Here is a 17,500-nt window from a genome sequence, read left to right on the forward strand (position 1 = left end):
AATCGGGAGACTAGTGAATCAGGAGACAAGTGAATCAGGAGACCAGTGCACACTAGTGAATCAGGAGACTAGTGCACACTAGTGAATCAGGAGACTAGTGCACACAAGGTAATCAGGAGACTAGTGTATCAGGAGAATAGTGCACACTAGTGAATCAGGAGACTATTGCAGACTAGTGCATCAGGAGACCAGTGCACATTAGTTCATCAGGATAATAGTGCACTCTAGTGCATCAGGAAACTAGTGCACACAAGTGAATCAGGAGACTAGTGCATCGGGAGACTAGTGCACACAAGTGAATCAGGAGACTAGTGCATCGGGAGACTAGTGCACACAAGTGAATCGGGAGACTAGTGCATCGGGAGACTAGTGCACACAAGTGAATCAGGAGACTAGTGCATCAGGAGACTAGTGCACACAAGTGAATCAGGAGACTAGTGCATCAGGAAACTAGTGCACACAAGTGAATCACGAGACTAGTGCATCGGGAGACTAGTGCACACAAGTGAATCAGGAGACTAGTGCATCGGGAGACTAGTGCACACAAGTGAATCAGGAGACTAGTGCACACTAGAGCATCGGGAGACTAGTGCACCAGGAGACTAGTGCATCGGAGGCCCAGTGCTGTAAGAGTCCCACCAGATGTAACTCAAACCGTGGTCACAGGGTGTAACTTTAAGTTTCAGCTCTAAGTCAGATGTCAGGTTACATTGAGGCGTACGCCGGATGCTTCACTGAGCTCCATGTGACTACAGTCTATGTTTGCACAATGACTCTCGACTCACTTCATCATGAGCACAACCAGCCGACTATGAAAGAGAACAACAAGAAGACTGTAGGAATGTGTGTGTGTCTCTGTATGTGTGTGCAGAGTGAGACTTGTTTTGCCCAGACATAGTTGTGTGTCTCTACACGCTGCGCCATGCGTCCTGAATACTTCCTCATACGGTCCACCTGTGGACGGATGAGCGAGTTCTTACAACAGCCTGTCTGAGCACTTCATGAACACACCCTGTGTGTGTGTGTGTGTGTGTGTGTGTGTTGGTCATTTAAAATAATTTTAAATTTTACCATTTTTAAAGAAAAACAAATGAAGAGTTCTTCAGAATTCTTAATGAAGCCCCGTGTCCACCTAGCTGTAATAATGAGAACAACCAATCAGGGTACAGAACAAAATGAGAGAAAGCTGGATCATCTGATGATTATATGAGTGAAGACTGAATGAACTTTAACAATGCTTCTGCATGTTTTCTCTTTTTCTTCAGGAGAGGGAGGCCCTGAGAGTCATCCCCTTAAAGGAGATTCACAAAGTTCAAGAGTGCAAACAGAGGTGTGTGAGCGCTCCTGTTAGCATGCTTAGCTTCATTCTGCCTTCTGCAGCACTGATGATTCAATCACTGCTTCTCTTGTCTCTGTATCCTGCAGTGAGCTGATGATGAGAGACAACCTGTTTGAAATGGTCACCAGCTCCAGAACCTTCTACATACAGGTAACAGGAAGTGGATTATGGGATATGTTTCAGAGTCTTGAATACCTTTACCTGTTAAAGTGTGTTTGAACACAACCCTGTTTCTGTAAACTCTTCATCTTTAATCTCTCTCTCTCTCTCTCCTCTCTTGGTTTTCCTCTTTAGGCTGACAGTCCAGAGGACATGCACAGCTGGATTAAAGCCATCTCAGGTGCCATCGTGGCTCAGCGCGGCCCCGGACGCTCAGCTAACACTGTAGGTGTCATGTCAGATGCTAAGCTAACACTGTAGGTGTCATACTCCCCCTGGTGTCAGAGACCGTTACTGCAGGGATTTATAACTGATCCAATGATGTAGTTTTATTCTGATATTTTTAGATGATAAAACAGCTCTGTATAAATATTCATCATGGTCAGTAGATAATGTGTCTGATGGATGATGACACACACACACACACACACACACACACACACACACACACACACACTTTCTCTCTCTGTTTCTTTACAAACGACACGATTGAAAACAAAAGTAACAAAAATCAAAAGGTAAGAAAAGCGACTTTAGATCATAAATGATTTTGGTAAAGGTCTGTTGTGACAGAGCAGTCCATACTTGACCAGGTAAAGCTTCGTTTTGGGCTCAGTGTTTATAAGGACGATGTTTTAGTGGTGAGAATAATCAGACTTCTTCATGTCTTTGTGACCTGATGATGAAACTGCTGCTGTCAGCATCTCAGCTGCTACATAAACCAGTCAGACAAACCAGTCAGACAAACCAGGCAGACAAACCAGTCAGACAAACCAGTCAGACAAACCAGTCAGACAAACCAGTCAGACAAACCAGGCAGACAAACCAGTCAGACAAACCAGGCAGACAAACCAGTCAGACAAACCAGTCAGACAAACCAGTCAGACAAACCAGTCAGACTCTTATCAGTTGTAAGGGAAAGAATCCTCTCCTCCTCGTCCTCCTGCTCTTCCTCCTCCTCGTCCTCCTCCCGCTGCTCCTCGTCCTCCTGCTCCTCCTGCTCCTCTTCCTCCTCGTCCTCCTGCTCCTTGTCCTCCTGCTCCTCCTTGTCCTCCTCCTGCTCCTCCTGCTCCTCGTCCTCCTGCTCCTCCTCCTCGTCCTCCTGCTCCTCCTCCTGCTCCTCCTCGTCCTCCCACTGCTCCTCCTCCTCCTCCTCGTCCTCCTGCTCCTCCTCCTCTTCCTCCTCCTCCTCGTCCTCCTGCTGCTCCTCCTCCTGTTGCTCCTCCTCCTCCTGCTCCTCCTCGTCCTCCCGCTGCTCCTCCTGCTCCTCGTCCTCCTCCTGCTCCTCCTCCTGCTCCTCCTCGTCCTCCTGCTCGTCCTCCTGCTGCTCCTCGTCCTCCTCCTGCTCCTCCTCCTCGTCCTCCTGCTCCTCCTCCTCCTGCTGCTCCTCGTCCTCCTCCTGCTCCTCCTCCTCCTGCTGCTCCTCCTCCTCCTGCTCCTCCTCATCCTCCCGCTGCTCCTCCTCCTGCTCCTCCTCGTCCTCCTGCTCCTCTTCGTCCTCCTGCTCCTCCTCCTGCTCCTCGTCCCCCTCCTGCTCCTCCTCCTCTTCCTCCTCCTCCTTGTCCTCCTCCTGCTCCTCGTCCTCCTCCTCCTGCTCCTCCTCCTGCTACTCCTCGTCCTCCCGCTGCTCCTCCTGCTCCTCCTCCTGCTCCTCCTAGTCCTCCCGCTGCTCCTCCTGCTCCTCCTCCTGCTCCTCCTCGTCCTCCTCCTCCTCGTCCTCCTCCTCCTGCTCCTTGTCCTCCTGCTCCTCCTCCTCCTCCTCGTCCTCGTCCTCCTCCTCCTGCTCCTTGTCCTCCTGCTCCTCCTCCTCCTCCTCGTCCTCATCCTGCTCCTCCTCCTCCTGCTTCTCCTCCTCCTCCTCCTGCTCCTCCTCCTACTCCTCGTCCTCCTCCTGCTCCTCGTCCTCCTCCTGCTTCTCCTCCTCCTCCTGCTTCTCCTCCTCCTCCTCCTGCTTCTCCTCCTCCTCCTCCTGCTCCTCCTCCTACTCCTCGTCCTCCTCCTGCTCCTCGTCCTCCTCCTGCTCCTCCTGCTCCTCTTCCTCCTCGTCCTCCTGCTCCTTGTCCTCCTGCTCCTCCTTGTCCTCCTCCTGCTCCTCCTGCTCCTCGTCCTCCTGCTCCTCCTCCTCGTCCTCCTGCTCCTCCTCCTGCTCCTCCTCGTCCTCCCGCTGCTCCTCCTCCTCCTCCTCGTCCTCCTGCTCCTCCTCCTCTTCCTCCTCCTCCTCGTCCTCCTGCTGCTCCTCCTCCTGTTGCTCCTCCTCCTCCTGCTCCTCCTCGTCCTCCCGCTGCTCCTCCTGCTCCTCGTCCTCCTCCTGCTCCTCCTCCTGCTCCTCCTCGTCCTCCTGCTCGTCCTCCTGCTGCTCCTCGTCCTCCTCCTGCTCCTCCTCCTCGTCCTCCTGCTCCTCCTCCTCCTGCTGCTCCTCGTCCTCCTCCTGCTCCTCCTCCTCCTGCTGCTCCTCCTCCTCCTGCTCCTCCTCATCCTCCCGCTGCTCCTCCTCCTGCTCCTCCTCGTCCTCCTGCTCCTCTTCGTCCTCCTGCTCCTCCTCCTGCTCCTCGTCCCCCTCCTGCTCCTCCTCCTCTTCCTCCTCCTCCTTGTCCTCCTCCTGCTCCTCGTCCTCCTCCTCCTGCTCCTCCTCCTGCTACTCCTCGTCCTCCCGCTGCTCCTCCTGCTCCTCCTCCTGCTCCTCCTAGTCCTCCCGCTGCTCCTCCTGCTCCTCCTCCTGCTCCTCCTCGTCCTCCTCCTCCTCGTCCTCCTCCTCCTGCTCCTTGTCCTCCTGCTCCTCCTCCTCCTCCTCCTCCTCGTCCTCGTCCTCCTCCTCCTGCTCCTTGTCCTCCTGCTCCTCCTCCTCCTCCTCGTCCTCATCCTGCTCCTCCTCCTCCTGCTTCTCCTCCTCCTCCTCCTGCTCCTCCTCCTACTCCTCGTCCTCCTCCTGCTCCTCGTCCTCCTCCTCTTCCTCCTGCTCCTCCTCCTGCTCCTCGTCCTCTTCCTCCTGCTTCTCCTCCTCCTCCTCCTGCTCCTCCTCCTGCTCCTCGTCCTCTTCCTCCTGCTTCTCCTCCTCCTCCTCCTGCTCCTCCTCCTGCTCCTCGTCCTCTTCCTCCTGCTTCTCCTCCTCCTCCTCCTGCTCCTCCTCCTACTCCTCGTCCTCCTCCTGCTCCTCGTCCTCCTCCTGCTTCTCCTCCTCCTCCTGCTCCTCCTTGCCGTGTGCTGTTCTTCTCATGACTGTAACTGTAAACTGTTGTTTTCAGATCCGTCAGTCCAGAAGGCTGTCCAGCCCTTGTATACAGAGGTATACGCCATTCTGCAGTGGTGAATGCAGCACGTATGTGACCCATGACCTCTCCCCAAACCCCCCCCCCCCCTCTTAACCACCAGCCTCTAACTCCCCAAGCTTCTAACAGCACCCTGCAGGACCTCGTCTCTTAGTTTAATGTGCAGACACTGTGTGGAGGAACAGAGTTTGAGTCTGTACTTTTCTTTAGTCCTCCTCTTAGAAACTGACAGAATCATAAACCAGGATCAGAAGTGGGTAAAGCCAAAGCTACATCCTGTTTCTGTTTCTCACTCATAAAGCTTCCACTTCTGCATGTCGGCCATCTTGGATTGGCAGCCAGATAAGAAAGTAAACAAAGAAGTGAGGCGCCCCCTGCTGGTCATTACAGCTTCAGCTTCACTTTTGAAACCTGGAGGTGATGTCCTCTTCTTATGAAGTCTTTGGCTGAACTGGATCTTTTAGGACTCTGTAGTTTCTGTCCCACCTGTCGACTGATCCAGATTTATTAGATCCAGTTCTTACTGAGTGTGTTTACATGGACCCGAGTCTTTCTCCTGGTTCTGATCATCTTCAAGTTCTGGTGTTATCTGGACTCAGAGAAACCTGGTTCTTCATCTCCCTGTATGATCGTATCCTGCTTTTGATGCATTAATCATCTCATAATAAATCAGGATGTAGAATCTGGATCAGGAACTTTAACGGTCTGTCACTCAGATCTTTGATATCTGAGTGTTTGTCTGCAGCCTCCTCGTCCTCCATCTTGTCTTCCATCATCATCATCACCTTATAGATTTAGATCCAAACCTCCCTGTGTCGTTATCATCTCAATATCTTTACACACGTTGTTTTGACTTTAACCCTTCGACCTCACAGTCGGACTAAAAGTTCCTTTTCATTCTCAGAACATCGACAATCATATCTGAACGTTTCCTCCTCGTCTCCTCGTCTCCTCAGCTCTTTCTTTGTCGTGTGTCATTATTCACTTCTTTTTAACATTTTCAGCTCCCCTGACTCCGGCAGGACCAGAAGTCATCATGAGCTTCTCCTTTGCTTTCCTGCTAACTCTGTGTGTGTGTGTGTGTGTGTGTGTGTGTGTGTGTGTGTGTGTGTGTGTGTGTGTGTGTGTGTGTGTGTGTGTGTGTGTGTGTGTGTGTGTGTGTGTGTGTGTGTGTGTGTGTGTGTGTGTGTGTGTGTGTGTGTGTGTGTGTGTGTGTGTGTGTGTGTGTGTGTGTGTTCCAGAGAGTGAGGTGTGACAGTGACACACTAACCTTCCCCAAATGAGCCCTGCTGCCTACTTCCTGCCCCTCGCCTGCAGCTCATCGTCCAATCACGCGGCCTCTCTGCTTCCTTATCAGCTGTTTGATCCCGCCCTGCTCCTCCTTTGTACCTGCATGAGCACCCGTGTGTTCCACTCACAATGCTCCCCGTGTCCCAGCAACGAAGCCTGCAGGTAAATGTTCCTTTACCTGGAATCATGATGAGCAGGTCCCACCTGTTAGTGTGAGGTCATAGCTGAGTGTAGAGGAAGTATTTACTAAATGAACTGTTAAAGAAGACTTCAGACTCTTTATGTTTACTGAGGGAATAAAGAGAGTAGCGCTGTCGCCCCCTGCTGGTCACAGAGTAGAAGACAGCGATCTCTATAACTCAAATATTAAATTCTCTTTTTTACTTGAAAAACATGAAGACGGCGACTTTAACTCCATTTGATGACCTGCAGCTCGTCTGACCAATAAGAGGTCAGGACTTAACCCCACCCCCACCCCCTCCCCCGCCCCGACCCACCTTTCTCCTCTCATAACACTACAGCCCCCATCGCTGAGTTCAATTCATCACTCATTCATCATTCATCCATCACTCATTCATCATTCATCCATCACTCATTCATCCATCATTCATCCATCACTCATTCATCATTCATCCATCACTCATTCATCCATCATTCATTCATCACTCATTCATCACTCATTCATCCATCATTCATTCATCACTCATTCATCACTCATTCATCCATCATTCATTCATCACTCATTCATCATTCATCCATCACTCATTCATCCATCATTCATTCATCACTCATTCATCACTCATTCATTCATCCACCATTCATCCATCACTCATTCATCCATCATTCATCCATCATTCATTCATCACTCATTCATCCATCACTCATTCATCCATCATTCATCCATCACTCATTCATCCATCATTCATCCATCATTCATCATTCATTCATCACTCATTCATTCATCCATCATTCATCCATCACTCATTCATCCATCATCCATCATTCATCCATCACTCATTCATCCAGCATTCATCCATCACTCATTCATCCATCATTCATCCAACCATTCATCATTCATCCATCATTCATCCAACCATTCATCCATCACTCATTCATCACTTATTCATCATCATTCATTCATCCATCACTCATACATCCATCATTCATCCAATCATTCATCCATCACTCATTCATCACTCATTCATCCATCACTGATGCATCCATCACTCATACATCCATCATTCATCCAACCATTCATCCATCACTCATTCATCACTCATTCATCCATCACTCATTCATCCATCATTCATTCATCACTCATTCATCCATCATTCATTCATCCAACCATTCATCCATCACTCATCCATCACTCATTCATCCATCATTCATTCATCACTCATTCATCCAACCATTCATACATCACTCATTCATCACTCATTCATTCATCATTCAGTCATCCATCGTTCATCCATCACTCATTCATCCATCGCTCATCCATCACTCATCCAACCATTCATACATCACTCATTCATCCATCACTCATTCATCACTCATTCATTCATCATTCATTCATCATCATTCATCCATCACTCATGCATCATTCATCCATCACTCATACATCCATCACTCATTCATCGATCTCTCATTCATCACTCATTCATCATCACTCATTCATCCATCATTCATCCAACCATTCATCCATCACTCATTCATCACTCATTCATCCATCACTCATTCATCCATCACTCATCATCACTCATTCATCACTCATTCATCACTCATTCATCCATCATTCATTCATCACTCATTCATCACTCATTCATCCATCATTCATCCATCATTCATTCATCACTCATTCATCATTCATCCATCACTCATTCATCCATCATTCATTCATCACTCATTCATCACTCATTCATTCATCCACCATTCATCCATCACTCATTCATCCATCATTCATCCATCATTCATTCATCACTCATTCATCCATCACTCATTCATCCATCATTCATCCATCACTCATTCATCCATCATTCATCCATCATTCATCATTCATTCATCACTCATTCATTCATCCATCACTCATTCATCCAGCATTCATCCATCACTCATTCATCCATCATTCATCCAACCATTCATCATTCATCCATCATTCATCCAACCATTCATCCATCACTCATTCATCCATCACTCATCCATCACTTATTCATCATCATTCATTCATCCATCATTCATCCATCACTCATCCATCATTCATCCATCACTCATACATCCATCATTCATCCATCACTCATTCATCACTCATTCATCCATCACTGATGCATCCATCACTCATACATCCATCATTCATCCAACCATTCATCCATCACTCATCCATCACTCATTCATCCATCATTCATTCATCACTCATTCATCCATCACTCATTCATCCATCATTCATTCATCACTCATTCATCCATCATTCATCCATCACTCATCCATCACTCATTCATCCATCATTCATCCAACCATTCATACATCACTCATTCATCACTCATTCATTCATCATTCAGTCATCCATCGTTCATCCATCACTCATTCATCCATCGCTCATCCATCACTCATCCAACCATTCATACATCACTCATTCATCCATCACTCATTCATCACTCATTCATTCATCATTCATTCATCATCATTCATCCATCACTCATGCATCATTCATCCATCACTCATACATCCATCACTCATTCATCACTCATTCATCCATCACTCATTCATCCATCACTCATTCATCATCACTCATTCATCCATCATTCATCCAACCATTCATCCATCACTCATTCATCACTCATTCATCCATCACTCATTCATCCATCACTCATCCATCACTCATTCATCCAACATTCATTCATCCATCACTCATCCATCATTCATCCTTCACTCATACATCCATCATTCATCCAACCATTCATCCATCACTCATTCATCACTCATTCATCCATCACTCATACATCCATCATTCATCCAACCATTCATCCATCACTCATTCATTACTCATTCATCCATCACTCATTCATCACTCATTCATCCATCATTCATTCATCCAACCATTCATCCATCACTCATCCATTACTCATTCATCCATCACTCATTCATCCATCATTCATTCATCACTCATTCATCCATCATTCATTCATCCAACCATTCATCCATCACTCATTCATCCATCATTCATTCATCACTCATCCAACCATTCATACATCACTCATTCATCCATCACTCGTTCATCACTCATTCATCCATCACTCATTCATCACTCATTCGTCCATCATTCATTCATCCATCATTCATCACTCATACATCCATCATTCATTCATCCATCATTCATCCATCACTCATTCATCCATCACTCATTCATCACTCATTCATCCATCACTCATTCATCCATCATTCATTCATCCATCATTCATCCATCATTCATACATCCATCATTCATCCAACCATTCATCCATCACTCATTCATCACTCATTCATCATCACTCATTCATCCATCATTCATTCATCCATCAGTCATCCATCATTCATCCATCACTCATTCATCCATCACTCATCCATCACTCATTCATCCATCACTCATTCATCCATCATTCATCCATCACTCATTCATCCATCATTCATCCATCATTCATTCATCCATCATTCACCCATCACTCATTCATCCGTCATTCATCCAACCATTCATTCATCCATCATTCATCACTCATTCATCCATCATTCATTCATCCATCATTCATCCATCACTCATCCATCCATCACTCATCCATCACTCATTCATCCATCACTCATACATCCATCATTCATACATCACTCATTCATACATCACTCATTCATCCATCACTCATTCATCACTCATTCATCCATCATTCATCCATCACTCATTCATCACTCATTCATCCATAATTCATCCATCACTCATTCATCACTCATTCATCATCACTCATTCATCACTCATTAATCTATCACTCATTCATCACTCATTCATCCATCACTCATTCATCCATCATTCATCCATCACTCATTCATCCATCCATCATTCATCCATCACTCATTCATCACTCATTCATCCATAATTCATCCATCACTCATCCATCACTCATTCATCCATCATTCATCCATCACTCATTCATCACTCATTCATCACTCATTCATCCATCACTCATTCATCCATCACTCATTCATCACTCATTCATCCATCATCCATCACTCATTCATCCAACCATCCATCCTCCCTCTCTCTCTCTCGTCTCTCTTTCACTCGCTCTCTCTCTCTTCTCCCTTTGTCTCTGCAGGAGCGCAGTGACCCCTCTTCTCCCTCCTCCTCATCAGGCTCCATCTTTTACTACCCCCTCTGTGAGGACCCCCACCTCCCCCAGTCCTCCTCCAACCCCCCCTCAGCGGGCCATGAGCCTCACTCTGGACCCGCACCAGGAGAACTTCCTGGGCCTGCTCCCATGGAGGCTGAGTGGCGTCCAGTCGGTGATGTTGCCCCTTCCTTCAGCTCGATCTCGGCTGTCGCTGCAGGAGACGGTGCAAACATCAAAGTAAAGGAGGAGAGTGAGTCGCCGTGGAAACGACGCAGTGAAATCGCCCAGCTGTCGTCTGTCGGTGGCGATGAGGAGCTTAACAGTCGCACCACTGAAACGTCTGACATTCAGATAACTCTGATTTGATGATGAACAATCACACACACACACACACACAGGACACACAGACACAGACACACAGGACACACACACACACACACACACACACACACACAGACACAGACACACACAGACACACACACACAGACACAGGACACACACACACACACAGACACAGACACACAGGACACACACACACACACACAGGACACACACACACACACAGACACAGACACACAGGACACACACACACACACACACACACGCACACACACAGACACAGACACAGACACACACACACACACACAGACACACACACACACATACACACACAGGACACACACACACACACACACAGACACACACACACACACACAGACACACACACACACATACACACACACACACACACACACACACAGACACACACACACACACACAGACACACACACACACACACACACACAGGACACACACACACACACAGGACACACACACACAGGACAGACACAGGACACACACACACACACAGGACACACACACACACACAGACACAGGACACACACACACACACACACAGAGGACACACACACACACACACACACAGGACACACACACACACACAGACACAGGACACACACACACACACACACACACAGGACACACACACACAGGACACACACACACAGGACACACACACACACACACACACACACACACACAGGACACACACACACACACACACACACACACAGGACACACACACACACAGACACAGGACACAGGACACACACACACACACACAGGACACACACACACACACACACACACAGGACACACACACACACACACACACACACACACACACACACACACACACAGACACAGGACACACACACACACACACACACACACACACACCCTACCTGCCCAGCCTGATGATCCTTCTTCTAATCTTCTTTGGACCTTTTCTTTGTATTTGTGCACAAAGTCTCACGTTCGTCTTCCTGGACATTTTTAATGAAGACTCGATGCAGACAAACAACGCCATGTTGTAAACGTGTTGTTCTTTATTGTTTTGATGTTCAGGCAGATTTCATGAGCTGTTTGACTTTCTGATGTCTGTGTTTGACTCGGCTAAGAGACTGAATAATCCAGCTCCTCCGTTTGAGATAATCCTTATTACTGTTAGAAACCTTTCAGTCCTGACCAGCTTCAGGTCTGCTTCAGGTCTGCTTCAGGTCTGCCTCAGGTCTGCTTCAGGTCTGCCTCAGGTCTGCTTCAGGTCTGCTTCAGGTCGGCCTCAGGTCGGCCTCAGGTCTGCTTCTGGTCTGCTTCAGGTCTGCTTCAGGTCTGCCTCAGGTCGGCCTCAGGTCGGCCTCAGGTCTGCTTCAGGTCTGCCTCAGGTCGGCCTCAGGTCTGCTTCAGGTCTGCTTCAGGTCGGCCTCAGGTCGGCCTCAGGTCTGCTTCAGGTCTGCTTCAGGTCTGCCTCAGGTCTGCTTCAGGTCTGCTTCAGGTCTGCCTCAGGTCGGCCTCAGGTCTGCTTCAGGTCGGCTTCAGGTCGGCTTCAGGTCTGCCTCAGGTCGGCCTCAGGTCGGCCTCAGGTCTGCTTCAGGTCGGCCTCAGGTCGGCCTCAGGTCGGCTTCAGGTCTGCTTCAGGTCGGCTTCAGGTAGGCTTCAGGTCTGCTTCAGGTCTGCTTCAGGTCGGCCTCAGGTCTGCTTCAGGTCTGCTTCAGGTCTGCTTCAGGTCGGCTTCAGGTCTGCTTCAGGTCTGCTTCAGGTCGGCCTCAGGTCTGCTTCAGGTCGGCTTCAGGTCTGCTTCAGGTCGGCTTCAGGTCTGCTTCAGGTCGGCTTCAGGTCGGCTTCAGGTCGGCTTCAGGTCCGCCTCAGGTCGGCTTCAGGTCTGCTTCAGGTCGGCTTCAGGTCGGCTTCAGGTCTGCTTCAGGTCGGCCTCAGGTCTGCTTCAGGTCGGCTTCAGGTCGGCTTCAGGTCGGCTTCAGGTCGGCCTCAGGTCTGCTTCAGGTCGGCTTCAGGTCGGCCTCAGGTCTGCTTCAGGTCGGCTTCAGGTCGGCTTTAGGTCGGCTTCAGGTCGGCCTCAGGTCTGCTTCAGGTCGGCTTCAGGTCGGCCTCAGGTCTGCTTCAGGTCGGCTTCAGGTCGGCCTCAGGTCTGCTTCAGGTCGGCCTCAGGTCGGCTTCAGGTCTGCTTCAGGTCGGCTTCAGGTCGGCTTCAGGTCTGCTTCAGGTCAGAATATGAATCTCTGAATCTGAGTTTTAAAAAGTAAGATTTATTTTTATTCCTCATGAACTTTTGAAATAATTAATAATGAACAGCTGTTAGACTTCACACCAGCGTAGATGATCTCAGTCGCTGCTCTCGTTGGGTCGACTCGTGAAGCAGCTTGAGTTCTGTGAAACGGAGAGACAGCTGTTGTGAATTGACCCTTTGTCGGTTCTCTGATTGGTCCACTGACCCACCAATCAGAGAGGTCCCTCTCAGCAACCATTGCTGGGATACCTCCGGTTAGACAAACTGACCTCACCTGCTGTCCTGACCTCAACTGACCTCACCTGCTGTCTTGACCTCAACTGACCTCACATGATGTCTTGACCTCAACTGACCTCACATGCTGTCTTGACCTCAGCTGCTGTCCTGACCTCGCCTGACCTCACATGCTGTCCTGACCTCAACTGACCTCACCTGCTGTCTTGACCTCACTTGCTGTTCTGACCTCAACTGACCTCAACTGCTGTCCTGACCTCACCTGCTGTCCTGACCTCACCAGCTGTCCTGACCTCGCCTGCTGTCTTGACCTCACAAGCTGTCCTGACCTCACCTGCTGTCCTGACCTCACCCGACCTCACCTAACCTGCTGTCCTGTGACCTCACCTGACCTCACCAGCTGTACTGACCTCACTTGACCTCACCAGCTGTACTGACCTCACTGGACCTCACCAGCTTTACTGACCTCACCTGCTGTCCTGACCTCACCATCTGTCCTGACCTCACCTGCTGCAATTTTTACGTCCACGTGGTCACTGTTCTTCTGGGACTCTGAGAAATTCATGTACTTGTAGAGTCGGACATGTTGGGAGAAACCAAACTCTTCTTGTTGATTTGTAGAGTCGGACATGTTGGGAGAAACCAAACTCTTCCTGTTGATTTGTTCTTTTTGGACTTTGAAGCTGCGTCAGGGTCGGCAGATGTTTGCTCTGTTTAGTCCTGTGATTCTTCTCAATGATGAGACGTGTTTGAGGACGATAACTCTTAATGTATATGTTGTTTACTGACTTTTATAAACACCCCCTTCCCCCCTCACACCGCTGTTCCCTGTCAGACATCAGATGGTAAAGTGCCTGTGTTGAATATGACGAGCTGTTTGACCTTTGACTCTGTGTGTTAATAGAAAAGCATTTGAAATCATCTCGAGTGTATGTGTTGTTCTTTCTCTTCTCAGGGGGACGGAAGGAGAAGGTAGGTGTGTGAGGGAGGGACTACTCTCAGTGGTGGATTAATAAATAAATAAGAACAATCAAAATGAATAAAAACCAAAGAAGCACTGAAGCACAACATGACCCAAGAAACCACATCCAACTCAGGCGGGGGGGGGGGGGGGGGGGGGGGGGGCACATGGCTCCAAAACCTCTGTTCCACCTGCTGTCACCAGTCACAGTTCAGCCTCTGCTGCAAACATTTTTCACATCTTAAAATGAAAGGAGCTGAACCAAAGTATTCGATCATGAAATAATAAATATGAAGCGGACTCTGCTGCCCTCTAGTGGGAGTAAACCCTTCAGTCAGGAGCTGATGTTTGTGTGTATGTCCACAGGGTGTCACTGTTGTTCCTCTGTTCTGACTCATGGCTGGAGGACGCCATTCTTCACGCTGCTCCTCATCAGGTGGAGCTTCGCCTCTAGAGAGAGCCCGTCGTTTCTGGTGAGGTCATGTTTCTGGACGCTGGCTGCAGAGTGTGCGTCCCTGACCTCGAGGAGTTACATAACGTAAAGAGACATTTATCATGTCATTGCGCTCGCTGCACGTCTCCGTTACAGAATGATGAACTCAGAGGTTCCTCCTGAGACCTCTGCAGCAGATTACAAAACAAAGATTCTTCTCTTTATGACACTTCATCCCTTTCTTCCTTCCTCCCTCCCTTCCTTCCTCCCTTCCTCTCTGACTTCTTTCTTCCTTCCTTCCTCCCTTCCTTCCTTCCTTCCTTCCTCCCTCCCTCCCTTCCTCTCTGACTTCTTTCTTCCTTTTTTGGGGGGTCAGGATTCGTTCTCCTCTTCTCCACCGTAACTGATGAGTTTTGTCTTGACGACGCGTTGTCATGGTAACGGTGACTCATGCAGCACAGAATCATTGTTGAAGCGCTCTCTGTGGACTTGTTGCTCTTTTGGCCTCGTCTCCATCAGTGATCTCAGGCATCGGTCCTGATTGGTTATAAAAACACACATCGTGTTTCTTTCATGACACATTTCAAACGTTAACGTCCCGCAGGATCGCGGCAAGTCGGTTTGTAAATCTGCCAAGAAGTAAAAAGAAGTAAGTAACCATGGCAACCATCGACCCTCTTTCTACGGCCACTTATACCGCATGGCCCTCGCTGCGTGAATACGGCGGTTTTAGAGGCGTTTAGAATGAAGTCATATCGCGGCCCACTTCCACGTTGAGCGCGGTTGCGTTCACACCTCCTGAATCATACCGGAGACCGCCTCTTGAAGCGGACTCGGGCACGGTACCAGAGCACGGTACGTTTGTGTTCTCGCATCAAAGGAACCGGACTCTGGGGTCACGGGGACCCAGATCCAGACCCGGGTCCTTAAAGTGACCCCTCCCTAAATCTCTTTCAGAGTTCCTTTGATGCTGGAAAAGTAAAAAGTTCAGTTTAAAGATCGAACAAACGGAAAGCTTTGAGACAGTTTTAGTCTTTGATTTTAGAACTGAAGTGACCACGCCCTCAGCCACGCCCTCAGCCACCATCTTTATTTCTCTTCTGAAGTCACGTTTAATCACGCGAGATTCTGTGAGATCTCTTGTCTGTGGTGTGGTTACAGCAGGTGGTCTCGTGGTCTGGAGCCGCAGAAATCCCCGTGTTACATAACCTCCCTCTCCTCCCTGTGATTCAGATTCAGTGAAGCCACGCCCCCTTGACACCAAGAAGACGAATGGGAGTGAGCGAGCAGCTGGCTCTGAGCTCGTCTCTTAAACGGCCCCTGATGATCCACTTCAGAGAAAACGAAGCGTGAGCTCATTCTGAGAAAAACACAGAAAAGTGAACCAAACAACGAGCCCTTCAAAATAAAAGCTTCTTTATTAGATTTAAAGAAACTCGAGAGTCAAAAAAGTTTAACTCTTAAAGATGTCTGAAGAGTAAGAGTCATGAAAACACCTGGACCCGGGTCTGGATCTGGACCCGGACACCGACCTGGACCCGGACATGGACCTGGACCCGGACCTGTGTGCAAAGCTTTGTGTTTTGAATAAATAAATGCTGTTGTTCCTTTTTGACTGAATAATGAGCGACTGATAACACGCCCCACGCCACACGCCACACGCCCCACGCCACACGCCCCACGCCACACGCCCCACGCCCCACGCCACATGCCCCACGCCACACGTCACGTGGTGCGGTAAGTCCTGCAGGTTTGGCTGACCCAGGATCTGGACTCTGCTGAACCCTGAGGGGGTCCGTGGTCCAGCTCCGTCACGTTATTCAAACACTGGACCAGAGGAGTCTAGAATATGGATGTGACTGTTTCCACACGCTGTAGGACGCCGCAGACGGACCCTGAAGGTCACGGTGACATAACCCTGTGATGTCACTGATGATGTAACAGGAACGCCAATCGAATGTTTCCAACACAGAGAGTTGGCATCACGCCGTCTGTTGGAAAGATCAATGTGTTTGTACCAGCACGTCCTGACCACGGCGTGCGGGAACATGGCGTTGGCAGAGGAGCGTCTAAGATTACGGATGACCGTGGGGGGGGCGTTCTGTCTGAGGACGCCTCATGTCGACTCGTCATCATGTGTCAAACGACAGTATTCTTATCGTTTGGACCAAACAAACGGAGCGACTTCCTGTTGAGTCTGACCCCGCCCCCGCTCCACCCCTAACCCTGAATCCATTAATCTGAACTTCATCGAGTCAGAAGAAAACTAAGGGTGCGTTCGAATTGTCCCTCCTCTCTCCTTTCACTTTCCTCTTCACCTTTAACCCCGGAAGCATTTCAGTGGCGGCCATGATAAGAGCCGTTTGAATTCTCTAAAAGTTAAGGAAAGGTGGGTCAATGCTTCCTTTGTAACCTCCTTTAGGATACACCGGACCATCCTTTAGGAAAGGAGATGAGATATGACGTCCCACAATTCCTTGCGGCCGCAACATTTAAAGCGAGTCGCTCATCCGACCGTTCAGGAACATTAACGATGATCGTAAAGTGACACAGATCATGAAAGAGATAAAAAGATGAGAGACATTTTTATCAGATGATGTTTTATTCAACATATTTCATTCACTTAAGAATGTTTTGTGCTGCTGTACATTTATATGTTTAAAACATTATGTGTAGGTTATATCTTACATTAATGTAATAATTCATTTCATATTTATGTTGATGTTGATTTCTGAGTGGACAGGAAGCTGATGGTTTCACTTTTCTTACTTGTAGTCTGGTAGTCTATATTTCTTTTATTTCAATCCCAACCTCGTGGTGATCAGGATTATTTCACCAGTAAGAAGGCACAGGGGAAAGTTTTTTAG

General features: G+C 48.7%; 1 protein-coding gene and 1 long non-coding RNA gene across 18 annotated transcripts in view; both read left to right on the forward strand.

Annotated features, from left to right (window-relative positions):
* LOC132961618 (pleckstrin homology domain-containing family A member 1-like) overlaps positions 1–11,785 on the forward strand; it is a 23,448-nt gene extending 11,663 nt beyond the window's left edge. For 2 of the 8 annotated variants that reach the window (XM_061033342.1, XM_061033343.1), the window contains exons 9-12: positions 1,266–1,330; positions 1,426–1,489; positions 1,634–1,723; positions 10,386–11,785. In XM_061033342.1, coding sequence (XP_060889325.1) covers positions 1,266–1,330; positions 1,426–1,489; positions 1,634–1,723; positions 10,386–10,766 — 600 coding nt within the window. In that variant the 3' untranslated portion in view covers positions 10,767–11,785. Of the gene's footprint in view, positions 1–1,265; positions 1,331–1,425; positions 1,490–1,633; positions 1,724–4,740; positions 4,815–4,974; positions 5,115–6,005; positions 6,217–10,385 lie in introns of those variants that run through there. The other 6 variants (XR_009667952.1, XR_009667953.1, XR_009667954.1 and 3 more) reach the window with 6 other exon arrangements.
* A 105-nt stretch (positions 11,786–11,890) lies between these two features.
* Positions 11,891–13,409, forward strand: LOC132961620 (uncharacterized). 10 transcript variants are annotated; one of them, XR_009667961.1, is made up of 7 exons: positions 11,891–11,958; positions 12,014–12,189; positions 12,267–12,299; positions 12,355–12,376; positions 12,674–12,783; positions 12,828–12,926; positions 12,982–13,409. It is a non-coding gene; the product is annotated as an uncharacterized LOC132961620 (long non-coding RNA). The 10 variants fall into 10 exon arrangements; XR_009667962.1 differs by lacking the exons at positions 12,267–12,299; positions 12,355–12,376; positions 12,674–12,783 and having other exon boundaries at positions 12,014–12,211; positions 12,894–12,926; XR_009667963.1 differs by lacking the exons at positions 11,891–11,958; positions 12,014–12,189; positions 12,267–12,299; positions 12,355–12,376 and having other exon boundaries at positions 12,766–12,783; positions 12,828–12,849; positions 12,894–12,926.
* Positions 13,410–17,500: the final 4,091 nt, after the last annotated feature.

The sequence above is a fragment of the Labrus mixtus genome, unplaced genomic scaffold (assembly GCF_963584025.1).
Source record: "Labrus mixtus unplaced genomic scaffold, fLabMix1.1 SCAFFOLD_165, whole genome shotgun sequence".
Taxonomy (NCBI): Eukaryota; Metazoa; Chordata; class Actinopteri; order Labriformes; family Labridae; genus Labrus; species Labrus mixtus.